At 54.2% G+C, this 18,691-nt stretch overlaps 6 protein-coding genes across 6 annotated transcripts; 1 reads left to right on the top strand and 5 right to left on the bottom strand.

The window, feature by feature from the left end:
* Nucleotides 1–2,059: 2,059 nt before the first annotated feature.
* Nucleotides 2,060–3,908, bottom strand: SETTUDRAFT_35655 (uncharacterized protein; the record flags this gene model as incomplete). The annotated part of the gene is made up of 3 exons (XM_008033048.1): nucleotides 2,060–2,220; nucleotides 2,266–3,461; nucleotides 3,556–3,908. 3 exons carry the CDS (start codon nucleotides 3,906–3,908, stop codon nucleotides 2,060–2,062), a joined length of 1,710 nt encoding a protein of 569 aa, XP_008031239.1.
* Nucleotides 3,909–5,082: 1,174 nt separating this feature from the next.
* SETTUDRAFT_24246 (uncharacterized protein) lies at nucleotides 5,083–7,407 on the bottom strand (the record flags this gene model as incomplete). The annotated part of the gene is made up of 6 exons (XM_008032969.1): nucleotides 5,083–5,283; nucleotides 5,335–5,451; nucleotides 5,504–5,722; nucleotides 5,771–5,899; nucleotides 5,948–7,330; nucleotides 7,381–7,407. The coding sequence occupies 6 exons, from the start codon at nucleotides 7,405–7,407 to the stop codon at nucleotides 5,083–5,085; spliced, it is 2,076 nt and encodes a 691-aa protein (XP_008031160.1).
* A 186-nt stretch (nucleotides 7,408–7,593) lies between these two features.
* Nucleotides 7,594–10,947, bottom strand: SETTUDRAFT_166186 (glycoside hydrolase family 2 protein). The gene is made up of 3 exons (XM_008033173.1): nucleotides 10,239–10,947; nucleotides 9,210–10,191; nucleotides 7,594–9,162 (listed from the first exon to the last, which is right to left on the bottom strand). Exons 1-3 carry the CDS (start codon nucleotides 10,865–10,867, stop codon nucleotides 7,663–7,665), a joined length of 3,111 nt encoding a protein of 1,036 aa, XP_008031364.1. The 5' UTR covers nucleotides 10,868–10,947; the 3' UTR covers nucleotides 7,594–7,662.
* A 761-nt stretch (nucleotides 10,948–11,708) lies between these two features.
* On the top strand, nucleotides 11,709–13,696 carry SETTUDRAFT_166185 (uncharacterized protein). Its single transcript, XM_008033172.1, has 4 exons — nucleotides 11,709–11,893; nucleotides 11,954–12,559; nucleotides 12,614–12,903; nucleotides 12,959–13,696. The coding sequence occupies exons 1-4, from the start codon at nucleotides 11,779–11,781 to the stop codon at nucleotides 13,562–13,564; spliced, it is 1,617 nt and encodes a 538-aa protein (XP_008031363.1). The 5' UTR covers nucleotides 11,709–11,778; the 3' UTR covers nucleotides 13,565–13,696.
* Nucleotides 13,697–15,099: 1,403 nt separating this feature from the next.
* On the bottom strand, nucleotides 15,100–15,936 carry SETTUDRAFT_166184 (uncharacterized protein; the record flags this gene model as incomplete). Its single annotated transcript, XM_008033171.1, has 3 exons — nucleotides 15,100–15,421; nucleotides 15,498–15,566; nucleotides 15,687–15,936. The coding sequence occupies 3 exons, from the start codon at nucleotides 15,931–15,933 to the stop codon at nucleotides 15,159–15,161; spliced, it is 579 nt and encodes a 192-aa protein (XP_008031362.1). The 3' UTR covers nucleotides 15,100–15,158.
* Nucleotides 15,937–16,468: 532 nt separating this feature from the next.
* On the bottom strand, nucleotides 16,469–17,356 carry SETTUDRAFT_100236 (uncharacterized protein; the record flags this gene model as incomplete). The annotated part of the gene is made up of 1 exon (XM_008033170.1): nucleotides 16,469–17,356. One exon carries the CDS (start codon nucleotides 17,354–17,356, stop codon nucleotides 16,469–16,471), a length of 888 nt encoding a protein of 295 aa, XP_008031361.1.
* Between the last annotated feature and the right edge of the window lie 1,335 nt (nucleotides 17,357–18,691).

Raw genomic sequence — 18,691 nt, 5'->3', positions numbered from 1 at the left:
GAGAGGGAGGGAGAGAGGGAGGGAGAGGGCGAGGGAGAGAGAGCGCCCGTGTCGGCTCGCAGCCTCATTCAAAATGCGAATGCGCGGCAGGGCGGCAGAGTGCTTCCATCGATGCAAGCCCATCGGGGCTGTGTACAGCGACGCAAGCCTCGGCCTATCACGCCGCGGCGAGCGGAGGCCCACGCGCAAAACAACCAAAAGCAGGCGTGGCCAGCCAGCGCCAGCCAGCGCCAGCAACCACAAGCGCCACAGCGGTGCATCGTGTCTTTGCTGTGTGTCGCGCCCTCCGCCGCCACACCAGCCGCACCAGCGTGTGTGAGTGTGTGAGTGTGTGAGTGTGTGAGTGTGTGAGTGTGTGAGTGTGTGGCCAGGATGGGTGATGCATTGCAGCCATGCTACATATTACTGCTACATACGTACATACGTACACCTAGCATGCAGCGCCTGGCAACCAAGGCCAGCGGTACATGGCGGCTTCGCTGCGCCACCGCCCACCGCCCACCGCCCACCACCACTACATTACTACTACCACCACCACCACCACCACAAGAGCTGGCTCAAGCTCGCGCTGGCCAAGCGCAGGCTATCGCTATGGCTGGCAGTGGTAGTGGTAGTGCGACGGGCGGCGACGGGCGGCATTGGCGCCCAGCTGTCGCGGGCAGGGCTGGCATGCTCGCAGGCAGGCGCTCTGGTCTCACACACTCACACACTCACACACTCACACACTCACCAACTCACACACCCACCCACACACCCACCCACAGCCAAGCCCGTCCACCGGCTCCGCCTGCCTGCGCAAGGCGTTCAGGCGTAACCTTTGGCCTGCCATGGCCGTCCATGCACCTGTTCCGCGCGCAAACACACTCCAATGTCTTGACGCGCCACGTTCCGCCCGTCGCCCATTCGTCGCCCGCCCATCACATGGCCGCCTCGGATGGCTGCTCCCGCCCCTCGCGCCTCGACTTGCTGTTTCCTCTTCCTTCTGACTGGGCAGTCGCGCCCTCAGCCACGCCCTTCGCTCCAACTTCCCTCGCACTTGCCTCCCCCAACCCGCAGCAACCGCCGCCCGCTGCTCCGCCACGCCTGCCGTGCGTCATTTTCTCCTCCTTCCTTGATTGCACCACCACCATCACCACCACCACGCCCACGCCCACCACATAGCCACCAGCCCACCCATCGATCGTCAGGCACCGCCCGCCATGCTTCGCCTCTGCCTTTGCTGCTTGCAAAACGGGCCACCCACCCTACACCTGCCATCTAACTACATGTACGTACATCAGCCACTCCGCCTCGACCGCACACCCATACCTGCTCACCTACCTACGCCCTATCCATGTCCCGTCCCCACTGCATGCTCCCCACCACCGGCCTCATGCCACCACTACCTGCTACCACCTACTCTCCTACACCATGCCCCCTCAATCTCCTTTCCTCAACATTCCCTTGGTCGACCGTAGATCGCTCCACGTCTGCACCTAGTCCGCCCAAAACGAATGTGCTGGCTGCTGGTCTTGCACGCCACAGGCGCCACGAGTGTCCACGCCACAACCCGCCCCTTCCGCATTGGTCGCCAGACATACGTAATCCTGCCGATTGGTTTTCGCTGCTTTAACATGCGAGGCGCAACCACATGATGGAACACCGTCGCCCGCCCATTGGTCCAACACTGCCTCATCTCTTCTGCTCCTGACCACCGTACCAGTACCAGTACCGCCACGGCTACACGTAATGTTGATCATGCATTCGCCATGTTGTACCGCAAAATTTCGACAAAGTAAATTTGCATCGCCACACCTGCTACTACTACCACTACTGCCACTAGCAACTCGGCACATGCCGTTGAACGCTGGGCCACAGACATGGGCTGGACGTAGCTTGAACCTTGTCAGTTTGGCGCAGCCACACTTGCTCTATCCACTCAATAGCTTGGTCTGATGAGACCTAACAGAAGAACAGCTTGCAGGCCTTTTGACATGGGATATGTTGATATCAGACCCGGCTTCTATCATCTACATACTGTCAATACACCTGGCCCAATTCCTGCTTGGGATAACTCCGACTACAGACGAGGGTGGGCTGCTGCATGTTCCCGGAACCGCTTCGGCCAGATACCCTGCTTTCCTGGCGACAGAATACCATTGGGATCCACAGCATCCTTGATTGTCTCGACAAACCGCCGATAGGCATGGTCGTTGAAATCGTACAGTGCAGCAATACGATCTGTCCACGTTAGCGACCACAGGTTCAGCAAAGAACGATACATACCCATGTGATTCACATGACTGCGGTACTTGCTGTACCCCCTCTGCTTTCCTGCTTCAAACAGCCCGTCGAATATCTTCTGCACCGCCTGTCTATGCGTTGCATTCGCCTTGTCATGCACCATTGTGGTGACAAAAATGACATGTCGCTCATGTATAAAGAAGTCGCAGAACATGTCGAAGTTTTGCTCTTCAGTAATCCTCTTGGTCTCCTTTACCCATGAAAGTATCTCTTTGCCGTTGGACGGCACGATAGGGCAATAATCGCAGTGCGCGCCAATGCCGCCTCCTGACTTGGGAAGTCGGAACTTGATCATGGGCAGCGACCAAAGCGATGGGATGCCGACGAAGAAACCGCCTTCCTCCTCAGGCACCGACGTCGGATCCAGCCCTTGTCCCTCTGGCGCAGCAAACATTTTGCCTACGAGGGTGCCCTTTGGTGCCTTCTGCTTGATGATCTTCTGCAGCTCGTCAAAGTGGGCTTGAATCACGTCTTTCGCGCCATATAAGCCGAATTTGGCACTCCAGTACCCGAGGCCCAGCTGCTTTTGTAGCTCTTTGATACGCCAATCTGGAATCGGCGTCTCGTGCGGCCAGTAATCTTCCCGGTATCCCAGCATGCCGAGCCACTCGGTCACGTTGGACACGTAGATGGGATTTGGCACGAGACCGTCGCGACGAAGCGGCCCAAAGACATCGATAATCGTCTCAACGTCTTCCATGTCCGGCACACTAAACGTACACGACATGTATGCTTGCGGGGTGGGCGTCAGCCAAACGCCAAGTTTGGTCACGACGCCTAGATTAGACTGGAGAAACAGGCCTTCGATGCTGGGCCCATAAGTAAACTTGGAGAGGTGTGCCGAGGGCGAGTTGGAAATTGCAAACTGCCCCGTTCGAACAAGATCGCCGTTTGCAAGCATAGCTTCCACGCCGGCAATATTCTGATGATGCACTGCAGTAGGCGTGAAACCCATGCCTCGATCCAATGTGTTCCCCACGACGGAGCCCCAGCCTAATGACGGCGTAGACGGCCAGACCTTGAGATTATTTTTGGCGCAATAGTTGTACAGGTCGGTGAATGTGACGCCTGGCTCCACAACAGCATATGCGTATTCAGCATTGACTTCGATGATCTTATCCATGCGGTGCAAATCCAGGGCCACGGAGCCCCTTACCCGCGGCGACGGGCCGCCATAGCTAATTCACAAGTTAGCTAGTTAGCCTTTTGTACGTTTTGTACGGCGCCCAGCTGGTGAGAAGAAAAGAAAAACCGGGATTGGAGAAAACTAACCCAAGATTCTTCCCTCTCGAAAACGTCCAAACCGGTATCCCAAACTCATTCGATACCGCCAATATGCCTTTCAACTCATCGGTATTCTTTGGCCGCACAGCCGCACTCGGCATAAGCCGCGTTCCCGCGTCCTCTTGCAGCTCAAACGGATCGATGTACTCCTTCAAATCATCACCCTGGCTGACCTGCTCCGCGCCTACCACGCTCTTGTAACGCGCTATGGCACGCTCGAAAGTAGGGCGATCGACGTCTGGCGGAAGCACAGAAGGAAGCGGTTTGGTGATGGAATTGGCAAAGAGATTGTAATGTGTGGATTGGTATTCCGGGTCACGGTAAGCAGGAGCGCGAGCCATGATGTTGTTGAGAGTGAGAGAGACGAGTAGGAGGGCGAATCTGTGAAGAGGAAGAAGAAAAGAAAAACTTGCGCGTGCCGCTTCTGTGTGCAACGCCTAGAATGACCACATGTTAATTTGTGAACAAATCACCAGACCACCTTTTTGGGGGAAAGGGAGAGTCTCACCTTGTTGTGCAAAAGAAAAACAAAAGAGTCGTTGACGGCCAGTATAGAGGGAAAATACAGACGATATCTACATGTGAATTTATATTTTCATTCTGCACATGGATGCATTGCCGATTCCCTGTTTACCCCATCTGTTAACTTTCCCCACATCCGTTTCCCCATGCTCATTCTCCTCCTCACTCTCCCTCCCCCCTACAAAGGATAGTCTAGCCAATACCATGCTTTATCGTGCCTCTCGGTAGCCCAAAATAGTCGGACAAAGATGCACAAACTACAGGCATGAGTTTTCCGAATATATCGGGCCAACAACAGACACCTCTTGGTTACCTGAAATAGTCGGACGGACAACAGAAATCTCGTGGTGGTCCGACTATTTCAGGCAACCAAGAGGTGCTTGCTGTTGGTCCGCCTACTTACTCAGATTACCCCGCAAACTCCACATTTAGCCCCCCCTAGTTGCACTTCTGCGGAGAACCTCATGTACCCCTGGACCCCACATTTCTTCCTTCACCCCCTCCCTTTTCCCCAACATCGCTTACTTTTGTCCTGTGTTTGGGCAAGTGTCCCTTCAATAAGCTCTACGTTTAATCCCATTCTGTGGCGAGCGCAACGTGGTAATGGAGAATGCCTCGAGGTTGCTCAATACCTACTACGACTATTGAAACGAGATATTAAAAATACCAGGGGACATCGTATCCCATTTCATCCGGCTTCGTCTTAACCCCACAGCAAACATAGCCGAGGCCTAATGTCAACGACACCATTTCGTCCGCACAGTCGAGGCTTCGGACGAAACAGTCGTTGAGAAACTAGTGCATTAAGTACTCGCTGCTGACTACTGCTAACCACTGTATTTTCCTTCTTCCACATAACACCGCTCCATACCACACCTTGAATTACTCATTATGAAAACAGCCGAGTGATTACAATGCATGGGTCGCATCCTTAAACTCATTGATCAAGGCAGACAGTTGTTCGAGGCACAGCCCGGCAGCTCTGCGCGAAGCTTACCAAGTCAGGCCTGTTTTTCGTTCCCACGTCTTCACTACCGGTGTAACCTTCAGCTCCATAAATCTGTCCCTGTGCGAAAATGCCAAGCGACGAAGAACGCGTTCGAGGAGTGCACGCCGTGTAGTCTCCGGGTGCCTACGGTCATTACAAAGGCTGTCGATTTGCAAACAGTCGATGTTGGCAGCGCCGACAGATGCCTATATACGTCAGATCTTTGGCTAAACGCTAATTTAATGTCGATGGTGTACTTCAGAAATGCCTCTTTGTTGTAGAGCTCTCAGAATTTCTTCCCACATCTGAGATCCGCTCAACATGGATACAGTCAGCCAAGAGCCGAACAACAGATTTAGGACGACTAGAACAGACTTTGCCGTAGGTCAGTATGTAGGTTGCAACACGAAAACTGGGTACCCGTACCGGCATTGTATGAGCAAAGACAAAGGACATGGCTTTGAGTTCGGGAAAGGCTTTTGGCTCCGCAACGACCCAGGGTACCAACGACATCTCTATATTCTTCTTGATTCTCATATAGCTAAATGATTGGCCTTTTATCGGGAATGAATGAAGGATGCTGTTCTGGAGCTCAGACTTTGTGCGTGTCTTGTTGGCGCCACCGAGGCCACTCACAACTATGCGCTGAATTACGTTAGTTGCACTCATACAATTAAGGATTTCAGGTCTTACATCCGCTGACACTCGACGTTGGAGATTGTGCATAATAGTATCCGTGATCTTCCCACCATCGCTGATGCACTGCTCTGGGGTCAATGTGTCGCTGCCCCACAGTAATTGCAGAACGGGCATGCCGAAGGCCTGAATAAGTCAACTCAATTTCTCTTCAATAAGGCAGCGCATACTTACACTATCGATAACTTCGTTGGTCTGAGAGCCTCTACCATGATTTTCGTCTGCAGCCTCTACACTGGCGATGGGTGGTTCAAAGTCCGAATCTTCCGTTGACAAGTGCCGGGAGATAGCCGTGGCCTGCGCGACTGCCGCGTTAGACGAGGCGTGCTCCATGTTCCGCAGCGTTTCACCTGAACTTTCAGCGAACTCGCGTTTTATATGGGCACTCGACCTCTCGAGTATATCACCATGTCCCCTAACTACCTTGGATGGAACTGGAGGGGGCGTTTGGCGGGATAGTTCGTTATCATTTGGAATGACAGGCTCGACACGAACTAGTATTAGGCGGTCGCCGTTGATCAGGTTTTCGAGACTCTTGGCCCATTTATCAAAATCTTCCTGATGCATTTCATTGAGAATTGACTGCATATCGACTCGTAGATCCTTTCTTGATGCATGAGGCCCCAATTTTCGCTTGGTGATTGGCAGTGCATGATATGCAAATAAGTCGGCCGTGCGTGGAAAGGCTTGGGCAATGGCATCACCCGTGATATCGTTCGGATCAACATTCCAATCCCATGTGGATGAGATCTTCCTGTCTTTCTGTTTGTTCTTTCCCATTTTTGTCGTTGACAAGTCAACATCTGCTGGCCCATCCTCCAGTTCATTCCCATCATCTTGTGATTTCGTAGACTTCTGGGGCTTCGAATTTTTCTGTGACTTTTTTATCTTCCGTGGTCGTGAGGGCTCGTCGATTATGGCACTGTTAGGGTTCGTATTTTCGTCGCCATTGGGTACATCATGGTGAGTATCGCTGCCAGTCAACCAGTTGGTTGCACCGTCCAGAGCCGTTTCACTCAACTGAGCAAGGCCATTTGTGATTTGCCCTACGACGTCTCCGATACTCGCTGAATGTGCTCTTTCAGTGGCTGCAACCATATCTCGCACAGCCGAGACAACCTTCGCCGGTGTATCGAGATATTTGACAAGCAAGGATATCAATCGCTGCACCATCTCTTGCTCAAAAACCTTCGACATGTTTTGTATATTCGCAGGTTCGGCGTTAAACTCGCGCATATGCCGCTGCACTACCGATGGACCTAGCTGCTCTAGGACGCCGTCTGGAAAGCACATTCGGACTAGACCTCGTACTGCATCCTTGAACAAATCGTTTTCGAGGTCCGTGGCAGACGTTAGAACCTTGATGCGGAAGGTCCAGTCCTCCGCAGTAGGCAGGGACGTCGCTTGAGCTGGGTTTTCGACGAAGCGGGCATTGTTGGACTGATTTGCACTAGAGGATTGGCGGTCGTGTCTAGTAGATTGAGAATGGGTTGAGGGGCTGACTGAGTGTACGCGAGATCGCTTTGATGCTGCTCCACGATCTGGCGACTGAGCCTGCTGTGAAATGTTAACCAACTCTAACGAATGCTAGCAGCACATTGGCTTACACGTTTCTTCTTCGCCGCATCGGCCATGTTGCTGTTTTGAAGATGATCGAGTGTAATTAGAGTGGCGGGTTGTGTGTTGTGGTTGAGAAGCCAAAATGTGCGGAGAAACTAGCAAACACGAGTCGCCACTGGTGAAGGTGAGAGTGAGCGATAAGGAAGCTCGTGCGTGGAAGGAGCACCGCGCCATGGAACCAACGCCCAAGGACGTTGTCATCATTAAATTTTTGTCTTTGCTTTCATTTCGAAAATCACTAAAAATACCTTTATCCGAGACTAGGACGCTCAAGGTGCCTGCAAGACGACTTCGAACTCAAATGGCTCGCACATCAAGCTATACTCGTCCAACGTCCTCGGTCCGCAACTGCCACTACCAAGTCCATGATGCTGCGCATCCAATCTCAGCACAAAATCCTCTCGCTTCTTCTTCCTCAGCTCATGAGGGTGGCCTGCAGCAGCCACATCCTTCATCCTGTAGTGGCTGACCTGGAAGTCAAACAGCGCCCTCTCGCCATCAGCCTTGCCTGAGAATTGCGCGAGTAGTCCAGCGCCGCTGCCGTTGGTGACACTGAGATAGCGTGTGTCTGTGCGGTTTGACGATTCCTGAGGTACCTCGTAGTCTACCCATAGGTCATCGATGTTGGAAACAGTGTATTTGCCCACGGGCTGAGACAGCTTGCTGTCCCTGTAGGACTCGCTGAAACCGCGGCCAAACCACTCGACGTTTTGGAATTGCTTAGGGAGCTCCATGACAAGGCCAATACGTGGGAGTGTGCGAGGCAGATTCTCGCCCTTTGGAGTACCGGTAACGTGCACAGATAGGGTCCCACTGGCACTGAATGTGTATATCAGGGTGGTATCAATGGACCATGAGAGAACTGGAGGAGCTATGCGCTGGTGTACAGTGGCCTTGAGAGCGTCTGAGCCTGACTGTGACCATTCAACCTTCCGCGTCGCCGGCTTTGCATGATGGAGCTGCTTGTCATTCCAATCCCAACCATCTTGGGGTATATCGTTATCAGTAGGAGCGCGGAAGATGTCGAACTCTGGCGCTTTGGAGATAAGCTCAGTAGAGCCCTGTACCCATGAAACGAGAGAGCCATGGAGTGTATTGAACTTCCATGTGACAGCATCGGTTGTGATCTTGATGACGTTCTTGGACTCCGCCTCGATCTTGATCTGCTTGCCTTTAGGATCAGATCTCTGGAGCGGCGCGACCGGAGTGACTGGTATCTGTGCAGTCGCAATTTCGAAGCCTGCCTTGAGATACGGTGTTGCATTCTTTAGCTGGAATGAGATGTTGAGCAGAACTTCGCCTTCAGATCCCTCAATCTTGGGAAGCTGCAATTCAAAGGTCTGACCTGGTGCAATACCAGCTGGAATATCTAGGCTTCCAGATCCGGAACCACTTCCGGATGCAGAAGTTGTTGTATAGGTGCAGGTCAAGTGGTCGAGAGTGATGAAGTCGTATCGGTTGATGAATGTGGCTTTCGAAGGGCCAGACTCCAAAAGCTGCACTGGCTCGATAGCTTTCTTGTACTCGATTAGACCCGCGTTTGGCTTATGGTCAGAGTTGACAAGTCCGTCCATAACGAATGTCGAGTCGTGGATTTCTTCTCCAAAGTCTCCACCGTAGGCGTAAAATTCCTCTCCAGTCTTCTTGTCCTTGGTGAGAAGACCATGGTTGGCCCACTCCCAGGCAAAGCCACCTTGCAAAGTCGGGTACTTGTAGAAAGCATCGATGTACTCCTTGATGTTTCCAGGCCCGTTACCCATTGCATGGATCTGGTCTTGTTAGTTGGATGGATGCTACGCAGGCGCATGTGACTCACAAATTCACACAAAACAAGAGGCTTCTTCTTTTCCTTGTCCTCTCCAAATCTGACAATTTCGTCAATAGGAGGATACATTCTCGAGTACATGTCCATTGTGTCGGCATAGATGTCAGCTTCGTAATGAATGGGTCGGCTATCATCATAAGCCTTGATATGCTCGTACATGGCCACAAAGTTGCGTCCCATGAAGGCTTCGTTGCCCAAACTCCAAATGATGACGGAAGGGTGTAATTGATCTCTCTTTACAAGCGCCTCGGCACGATCAACGTATGCGTGTGTCCAATCCTTATTGTTAGTGGTCCATTCCGCAGCTTGCATTCTAGTGAGGAGCTGACGCTCACGGAAAGGAAGAGCGCGCTGTTCCTTGTTTAGGGCTGCATCCGCTATGCTCTCGAAACCGTGGCATTCCAAGTCCGCTTCGTCTATGACCCAGAAACCCATCTCATCCGCGAGATCGTAGAGTCGTGGGTCATTGAGCTGATGCGATGTACGGATAGCATTGATGTTGTGGCGCTTCATAGTCAACAGGTCCTCTTTCATGAATTCATAAGGAACGGCACGTCCACAAGTAGGGTGATGCTCATGGCGATTGACTCCGCGGAAGACCACCCTCTTGCCATTGACCTTGATGAGGCCATCCTTCATCTCGACCTGCCTGAAACCAACGCGTTGGGCAACAACCTGGTCACCAGTGGATACGACAAGATGGTAGAGGTTTGGTGATTCGGCAGTCCATTTCAAGGGGTTCTTGACCTGAAGGCTGAGCTTGGTTTCGCCGCCATTGTCAATCTGGGCGTCTGAAGAAGCAACTTCTTGCTTTGTCGCATCCAAGAGCTTTACTGCGATTTTGCCAGATCCCGTGGCAGTGATTTTGAGCTTGAGCTCAGCGTCAGTGTAGGAAGAGTCCAAGAGCGTTTGTGCGAAAACGTTGTCGATTCGGGATGCCTTGGGAAAGCCAACCAGGAAAACATCTCGGAATCTGCAGGGATGAGCACCAGGAGTAGAGAGCGAACCTCCAAAACTTACATGCCACTTAGCCACCACTGGTCCTGGTCTTCAATGTACGTGCCGTCACAGTGCTGATAGACCCTGACGGCTAATGTATTCTCACCGTTGACATCAACGAGTGAAGTGATGTCGAACTCATCAGGGTTCCTGCTACCCTGAGAATAGCCCACTTCTTTTCCGTTAACCCACACGTGGAAAGCAGAGTCAACGCCTTCAAACCGAAGGCGAATCTGGCTGTCCTTGAGGCCAGCGGGGACACTGAACTTCCGGACGTACGACCCCGTCTCGTTCTCGGTAAAGGGAACATTGGGTGGGTCTACAGGAATATGATAGATGACATTGGTGTACTGAGGGCCTTTACCAAAGCCCTGCAGCTGCCACATGCCGGGTACGGCAATGTCGCTCCATGACGAAGTGTCGAACGAGGTCGACTCGAAGCCGTCAGGAGCCTCGAATGGCGAGTAGGCGTGCTGGAACTTCCATGTGCCCGACAGGCTGTGTGTCGTTGACTTTGTCACGTCGGCATTGAGCGCATCGGCCTCGGAGGTGTAGTTGTGAAAGTAGGCGCGCGCGGGCAGCGTGTTCTTGTGGAGAATGTCGAGGTTGTTCCAATCTGGCACTCCTGCTGGATGCTGTCCGGACGCCATGCTGGGAGAGTTCGGAATTGAGGGTAAGTACCTTCGTCAACCTGTGCTCCCTTGTCTCTCATATCTGATATCATCGCAACTCCCCACCCCCGCCTGCAGCAAGAAGACACGGCGGCTTGCGCGCATGGGGAAAGCCGTCCGGCGCATGCACTGTGAAGGCCAAGCCATGTGTCATCCCCGCACAAAGCACGTGACAAGCATGGCCGGCGTTTATGGCGATGGGCCCGAACAGGAGCGACGGCCGAGCCTGTGCAGGGCTGCATGTGGCCGGCGGAAGGACTGCCGCATCCGGTTACCGCCCTTCTCCAGACTCCGCGAAATTTTCTCCACGCCCCGCCGCCCAGGCCTTGCTACACCACATGCTCTCTCGTCCCATCTGCCTCGAGTCAAAATTACGCCGAGCCGCCAACCCCTCGATGCAAAGTCATCGCGAGATCGTCGCGCGTGGCGTTCTGCAAAAGAAGGATTTTGGGCAGGTGCCCCCGCCGCTGTCCTCCATTCGGCCTTTAAGCCGATAAATGGAAGAGCTTTTCCCCGGGTGCGGAGACTCGACTGGCCTGACCACCTTGAATCTGATCTCTCCGCCCTCTCTCCGACCCCAAAGTGGCCATTTTTCCGCCCATATAAGCACACTTGGCTAACGGCGTGTTGTCCGTGCTTAGCGGTTCGGCTTCTAGAGCAGGGACGAGGCGCATGGCCGGGCCCAGCATGGCAAAAGCCTCGGTGCTGTGCCATGGGCGTGCAGATACTTGTTGTTTGCGGAGAAGTCTTTGCGCTATAAGTTGACCCAGTGTTCCGGATCCTGGGGCACTCTTGTGCTCGCAACCTGGCCGTTGAGTGGAGCGTGATTCCATTCATTTTCTCCACTACCCGTCGTCGTAGTACTGCTCGGATCAGCGCCCAGCGTCAACATGGCAGAGAAGAAGGAGGAGATGGGCGCCGTGACCAAGCAGCTCAGTGCTATCGACGATGACGTGCATAATCAGAAGACCGTTAAGGAGGCCACGGTCGCCTCGGTGGCTCTTGGTAAGTGCATGACTTTGACGACCATGCCGTCCCTCCACGAACTATGCTGACTCGACATAGCGGCTGCCCTGGAGGCTGAGAAGCCAAGTCTGTGGTCTCGCGGAATGATCCAGCTGTACATGATCATGGGCATTGGCTACCTGGTTTCCACGCTCAATGGTTTCGACAGTTCTCTCATGGGTTCCATCAATGCCATGGAGGGCTACCAGCGGACTTTTGGCCTTACCGGCGCTGGAGCCAGCACCGGTATCATCTTCATCATATACCAACTGGGACAGATTGCTGCTTTTCCTTTCTGCGGACTGCTTGCTGACGGCTGGGGTCGCCGTGTCTGCATTTTCGTTGGTTGTGCAATCGTCCTGGTCGGCACCGCCGTTCAGGCCACAGCACATGAAAAAGGTCACTTCATAGCAGGTCGCTTCGTCCTCGGATTCGGTGCCTCGATTGCTTCTGCAGCAGGCCCTGCTTACACTGTTGAGCTTGCTCACCCCGCTTACCGTGGAACCATGGCCGGCATGTACAACAACTTCTGGTGGGTTGGCAATATTCTGGCAGGCTGGACAACCTATGGAACCAACCTGCATTTTCGAACAAGCTCCTGGTGCTGGAGGATTCCAACAATTGTGCAGTGCATTCTGCCCACGATTGTCATGGCTTTGATCATGTGTAAGTACACCTTGTCCCCCAGTTTCTCCCGAGGCAACAACTGAATTGCATCAGTCTTCCCTGAGACGCCTCGATGGCTGCTAGCTCACGACAGGCGAGAAGAGGCAATTGCAATCATGGCCAAATATCACGGCAATGGCAACCCTGAATCTCCCATCGTACAGCTCCAGCTTCACGAGATTACTGAAGACTTTGCCGCCACAACGACCGAAAACGCATGGTGGGATTTCCGCGAGCTTGTAAACACCAGGGCAGCGCGGTACCGACTAGCCATGGTCATTGCCATGGCACTGTTCGGACAATGGAGCGGAAATAATGTGGTTTCGTACTTCCTGCCGTTAATGGTAAACTTCACAAAAGAAGATACCTAAATGCCAAGACGCTAACTTTTAACGCTAGGTCAAGAATGCTGGTATCAACGATCCCAACAGGCAGCTTCTCATCAACGCTATCAACCCCATCTTTTCCATGCTGGCAGCCATTTACGGTGCTACTCTGCTCGACACTCTTGGTCGTCGAAAGATGCTCATGGGTGGTCTTTGGGGTGGTCTCTTTTCGTACTGTCTCCTCACGGCGTTCACTGCTACCGCGAAGCCCGACAACAACCTCGCGTACGGCACCATTGTTTCGATCTACCTGTTTGGAATTTTCTTTGCATGGGGATGGACACCGCTGCAGACGCTCTACGCCGTCGAGTGTCTGGAGAACCGCACTCGCGCCAAGGGCTCTGGTCTTAACTTCCTCTTCCTCAACATTGCCATGGTAGTCAACACGTACGGAATCTCTGTTGGCATTGAGAAGATTGGATGGAAATTGTACCTCGTGTACATTGGCTGGATCTGCGTCGAGATTGCCGTCATTTTCTTCTTCTTCGTGGAGACGGCCGGCAAGACGCTTGAAGAGCTCAAGGAGATTTTCGAAGCGCCTAACCCCAGGAACGCCAGTATCCGCAAGACCAAGGTGGAGATTGACGCGAGTGGCCAGATCCACAATGTTCACGAGTAAGACGTGTATGGTTGTGTATGGTGTGGTATATGACGCTGCTGGAGTGGGGAGTAGGATTTGGTTACTCTGGCTCTCAATGTTCCTACACCTCGACGACGCAACACCCTTATCATTAATATAATAATTCCATCCAATCACCCTCCAAGCCAAGCATCGAATGATGTAAAGACACTCGAATCTGTAATAACGGAGGCTATTCATGACATGTGCCCGTCTCATAGCAGCATGACTCAAGCCAGCCAATACGAGTCTGGCCAATGAATGGGTATGGTTACCCACCGGCACCCACCCACACCAATGCAGGACTAAACACACCTCCCCACAAAACCACATGGCCCATCTCTCACCCACTGCAAAACAACATGTTTCCAATGGCTCACCCATGCCTCCCCTTCCCTTGCCTCGCTCATCCTCGCTCCCTCTCAAACACACACACACATACACACACACACATACACACACACACATACACACACACACATACACACACACACATACACACACACACATACACACACACACATTGCATGGCGTGATTCTCAGAAACCACTCTATACCAAACCCACACTAGTCTAGTTACAGCTAGTCGGCCAAAGCCTAAAAAAACAAAAATCTCGTCAAAGTGAGGGGCAAGCAAGCAAGTAAGCAAGTCACTCAAGCGTGCACCCATCCCCCCCCCTACCCTTAACACCTAAGCGACCAAGTCTTTTGCAACTCCAACTCTACAAAGAATGCCATATGTGCTACTTTGGGACTAGCGGTGCGCGTTCTCGCCCACGAGTCAAGCCGAGGTGCATGTGCATGTTTACTGTTCAGTCCAACGTTGGATTATTATTTTTGTGAGTAGTGTTTTGTTTTTATTAGTAGTGCTGGCCTGGTATAGCCTCTCTTTCCTAAAAATGCTTAGCTTCATTACTTGCTCTGTGTGTGTGTGTGTGTGTGTGTGTGGCGATACATAGAGAGAGGAGGGGAGAGGGAGGGGGAGAGAAGGGGGGTGGTCGGAAGTGCGAGGGGCAGCCAGCCCGCGTCTATTCTGCCTATTCTGCCTTGCTGTCAATTCAGTTTTTTCTCGTGTTTTGTTTTCCTTTGCTGTATGTATGTAAGACTGTTTCTTTTTTTGTCTGACTCTGACATGCATGAGAAAGAGGGAGGGGGGGCGTAAACGTTGCTTCTGCTTCATGACTTGCTTGTTGGCATGCATTTGATTTCTTTTGTTGTTGATGGGCTGCTGTTTGGGGAAAAGGGCGGTGGCAAAGGAAAAAGGCCAAAGGGGAGAGGCGGGGTGGCGAGGGCCAGAAGTGATTGGAGAGCGAGAGATGGGCTCTTTTGATTTCGTGCATCAGCCATATGCGTCTGTGGTGTTCGCAGATGGTGTCGGTCATGTGGGTTTGGCTGCCTGTCCGCCCCTGGCTAATTTTGGATTCGGTGGTAGCCAAACAGATTCGACTTTGGGTTGTTCTAAGCGGTCAACAATTCCATGGGTGACACATTCATGGTAACGAGTATGCGAGGCAGTGCGAGTGTGGTATCTTCTTGGTTTCTTCAAACACGCTTGGTGTGCCCCCCCCCTTTTTTTTTGTGCAGTGTCAATCGCCTATCCAATCTCCATGTCGTCGACTGCTGCAGCTGCAGCTGCACGCTCCTTTCGCATTGCCTCTTTCTTTACCCTCCGCGCCGAAGCCTTGGTCATGCCTTTGCCAGTGCCAAGCTTGCGATAGTCTTCCAACGACATGCCCCTACGCTGCGCGGCTGCCATCTGAGCCTGCAACGTCTTGTCTTCCGAGACGTCTTTCATCGTGGAGCTATTCCTATCTTTACGGGCCTGCATCCTCGCGAGATTCTGGCGGGTACGCTTATCTGAGATTGGGTTAGCATTGACGATGATGGCATGGATTGTACGTGGACGTGGAATGGCATAGCGTCCATGACTTACTCATCTTTTTGCCTGCAGAGTCTGCGTCTATTACCATGGGCTGGTCACCGCTTGGTCGCTGATCTGTGCCTAAATAAGACGGTTAGGTCTTGCTCAGCTCCCCCGAGGCTTGCCCGCCAAAAGCACGCAAGTGTGCTAAGCGACTGCATGAACCGAGAGTACCCTCACCCTCGTGGGCACGTGACTTACCGGCCTGTGCACCAGCGTCTGAGGCCGAGAACGCGCCGCCCAAGACATCGACTAGCTCTTCTGCCAGTGCGCCCATCTGGCGTCGGTCCTTTTGTTTTTTGTTCTTCGACTTGCGCGCTGGTGGGTGGTGTACCTGGCCGTTGGCTTGCTTGGGCGACGAGCTTGGGCGGCTCGTCTGTGATTGGTCGCTGTCGCTCGCATCTGAAAAGTGTTCTTCGCCCAGCCGGAATCCTGTGTTTGCCGCCATGGCTGGCTCCCCCGTGTGGGCGCGTGTTGCTGCGAGGGCGGGTGCCATGTTGCCGCCAGCCGAAGATTGATAGAGTGTCAAGTAGGGTGGTGGTCGGGCGGATGCAGAAGGTGGATCTGCCATACGGTAAGAAGCAAAGGATCGGCAAAAGTTTTATCCGGCTGCATGTGATTCCTTCGCCAGTCTGTATTATCGAGTACCAAATGCTGTTGTCGCGTTCACGCGCTCTATCATCTAGCTCGTTTTCCGCCTTTTGATATAATGTAAAATGCTATACACAAATGCCACCCATGACTCGAGCAAGAAATAGTAGAAAACGGGTTCCAAGGAATGACGACGAAGATAGCCAGCCCCCCTCGACAGGGAGCATGTGACAAGGTCGGAGGTTATGAATAAAAGGAAATTCGTCAGTCGTGAATGCATGTCCAAGCGCCCGTTTCGATAGCCGACCTGGCCAGTCCTATTGCGCCCAACTCCAATATACCAAAGCCTTCTTGATGCCAACTCCAGCCCAAGTCAATATCGCGGTGCAATGCTACTCGTCGTCGTCGTCAACGAAGAAACCCCAGAAAAGCACTTCTTCATTTTCGCAACCTTGGAGACGGCCCCCGTATATGTCTGCGCACATTTCAATAGGCACCTCGAGCTTGATGCAGCCGTTGCCGAGAAAGGTGAAGAGCAGCCACGAGTCGTATTCGGGGAGCGCACCGTCGTCCTCGGGCTTTCTGCTGAGTATGCCGCGGTTCTGGAGAGAGGGCCCGGTGGGGAGGCGGAATGTGTGGTATGGCAGCGTCTCTTCCGAGTCGGCGACGAAAAAGGAGTCGTTGAGGGCGAGCTCGACGGACACTCGGGACGACTGGGACGGGTCTTGCGAGCAAGTGTCCGAGTCATGCCCAGCAGGGTTGCTGCTGCTGCTGCTGCTGTTGCTGTTGTTGTTGTTGTTGTTGTGGAAGCGCAGGGTGCCGAAGCGCAGATAGGCGGGTTGCCCTAGGAGGTCAAAAAGCTCGGTCGAGTAGAGACGAAAGTAGCCATTGTACAAGCAGCCCAGGCGATTGTCGTCGTCGTCGTCGTCGGCGTCGCTGGGGGCGTTGCCGCTGAGCGAGAGATTTTGCAGCTGGTCCTCGACACGCTTGCCCTCCAATTCAGCCGCGTTGAGCGACCGGCGAATGTATGTGGGCGTGTATTTGTTGCTGAGATCCGAGATGGCGAGCCTGCAGGCCTCACGGCGGACGCGGTCCGTGGAGGCGTCCCTGAGGCCAAGGGTGTGGGGGGGCGAGTCGTTGTCCTCGAGCGAGCGCAGCAGGCCTGCCTCGAAGCTCTGGACGAGTTCCTCAAACTCGCGCATGACGCGAGCAAGGGCAGAGGGCGCGGCGGCAGGAGGCTTGGGGTCGCGGGAGAGTGCACCGCTCTTGAGTGCGGCCATTGGGGACAAGCCCTAGGCCAGGAACACGGCCTGGTCGCAGGGTGCAGCGTGATGGGGAGCGGAGGGAGAGCGGAGGGAGAGCGGAGAGAGAGCGAGAGGTGGTGGAGGCAGTGCAGTCGACGGCGATGGAGGGGGCTGGCTGGCTGGCTGGCTGTGGTGGGAGAGGGAGAGGGAGAGGGAGAGGAGGAGGAGGAGGAGTGGTGGTGGTGGTGGTGGTGTGAGGGGGGTGTGGGTAGGTATGCAGCGCTCTGGCTCGGGTGGGTGGGTGTGCAGGGCAATGGGATGGCTTGGACGGATGGCTTGGACGGGTGGAGGGATGGGGGCGGGCGTGCAAACGTCGTGAGCGAGCAAAATCGGCCGTTAGTCGTTAGGGCACAGCAACAACAAGAACAAGAACAAGAACAAGAACAAGCAGCCAGCAGACGGCTCGACGGGCGCAATCAGCAGCAGCAGCCTTTAGACGAGCACGCCAGGGGGACAAAGGGACTGGCGGGCTGGCAGGCTGGCAGGCTGGCAGGCAGCACGAGATTTTGACGCGGGTGGCCTGCGCCAAGAGGCTGGGATAGAGATGCTTCCTCTTCCAGCCCGCCGGCCTGCGCTACTGCATCCCCGGCCAATGAGAAATATCGCGACACGGCTGCCGTCGACGGGCGACGCGCTGCTGCTGCTGCTGCGAGGCCTGGCACTGGCACTGGCACTGCGCCTGCGACCGACACGGGGGCTACAGCGGTTAAACGTCGTATACTGCGGAATGCGAGAGAGCTGCCAGGCGGCGCGCCGGCGCTAAGGCGTTGCTTCTGCTCAACAGTCGCGCGCGCCCGCTGGCTGCACGGGACGAGGGCGTGTGCGTGTGCGTGGGCGTGGGCGCGGGCGTGTGAGGGTGAGGGCGAGGGCGAGCGAGTGTGGGCAGTGGCAGTGGCAGTGGCAGTGGCAGCGAGCAGCGGGCGGGCGAGCCAGCGACCGACAGACGCAGGCGTCGCGCGTTCTCTTGGTGGAGCCTGCGAACCGCCCGGCCGGTAGCCAATCACGTGCCGCGAGCAAACGGGCCGTATGGACGTGACTGGGGCGGGCCGATGAGACGAGACAAGACAAGACACGCACGGTCATTCCCATCCCCCGCCGGCCACACACGCTCGCTGCCGACGGCAACGCTGCTGCTGCTGCTGCTGCTGCTGCTACACAAGGACTGCACGCCCGGTGTGCGGTATGCCATGGATGCACCACATGCACACATGTATACATGTACGTACGTACATACAGCATACACACCAAGACCCCACCCCGCGCCCCTGCCGCTTCAGCCTTGGGCGCGCCTTCCTGCCTGCCCTCTCCTGT

The sequence above is a fragment of the Exserohilum turcica genome, assembly GCF_000359705.1.
Source record: "Exserohilum turcica Et28A unplaced genomic scaffold SETTUscaffold_9, whole genome shotgun sequence".
In the NCBI taxonomy this organism is placed as follows: Eukaryota; Fungi; Ascomycota; class Dothideomycetes; order Pleosporales; family Pleosporaceae; genus Exserohilum; species Exserohilum turcicum.
This window is presented reverse-complemented; position numbering and strand designations above follow the sequence as displayed.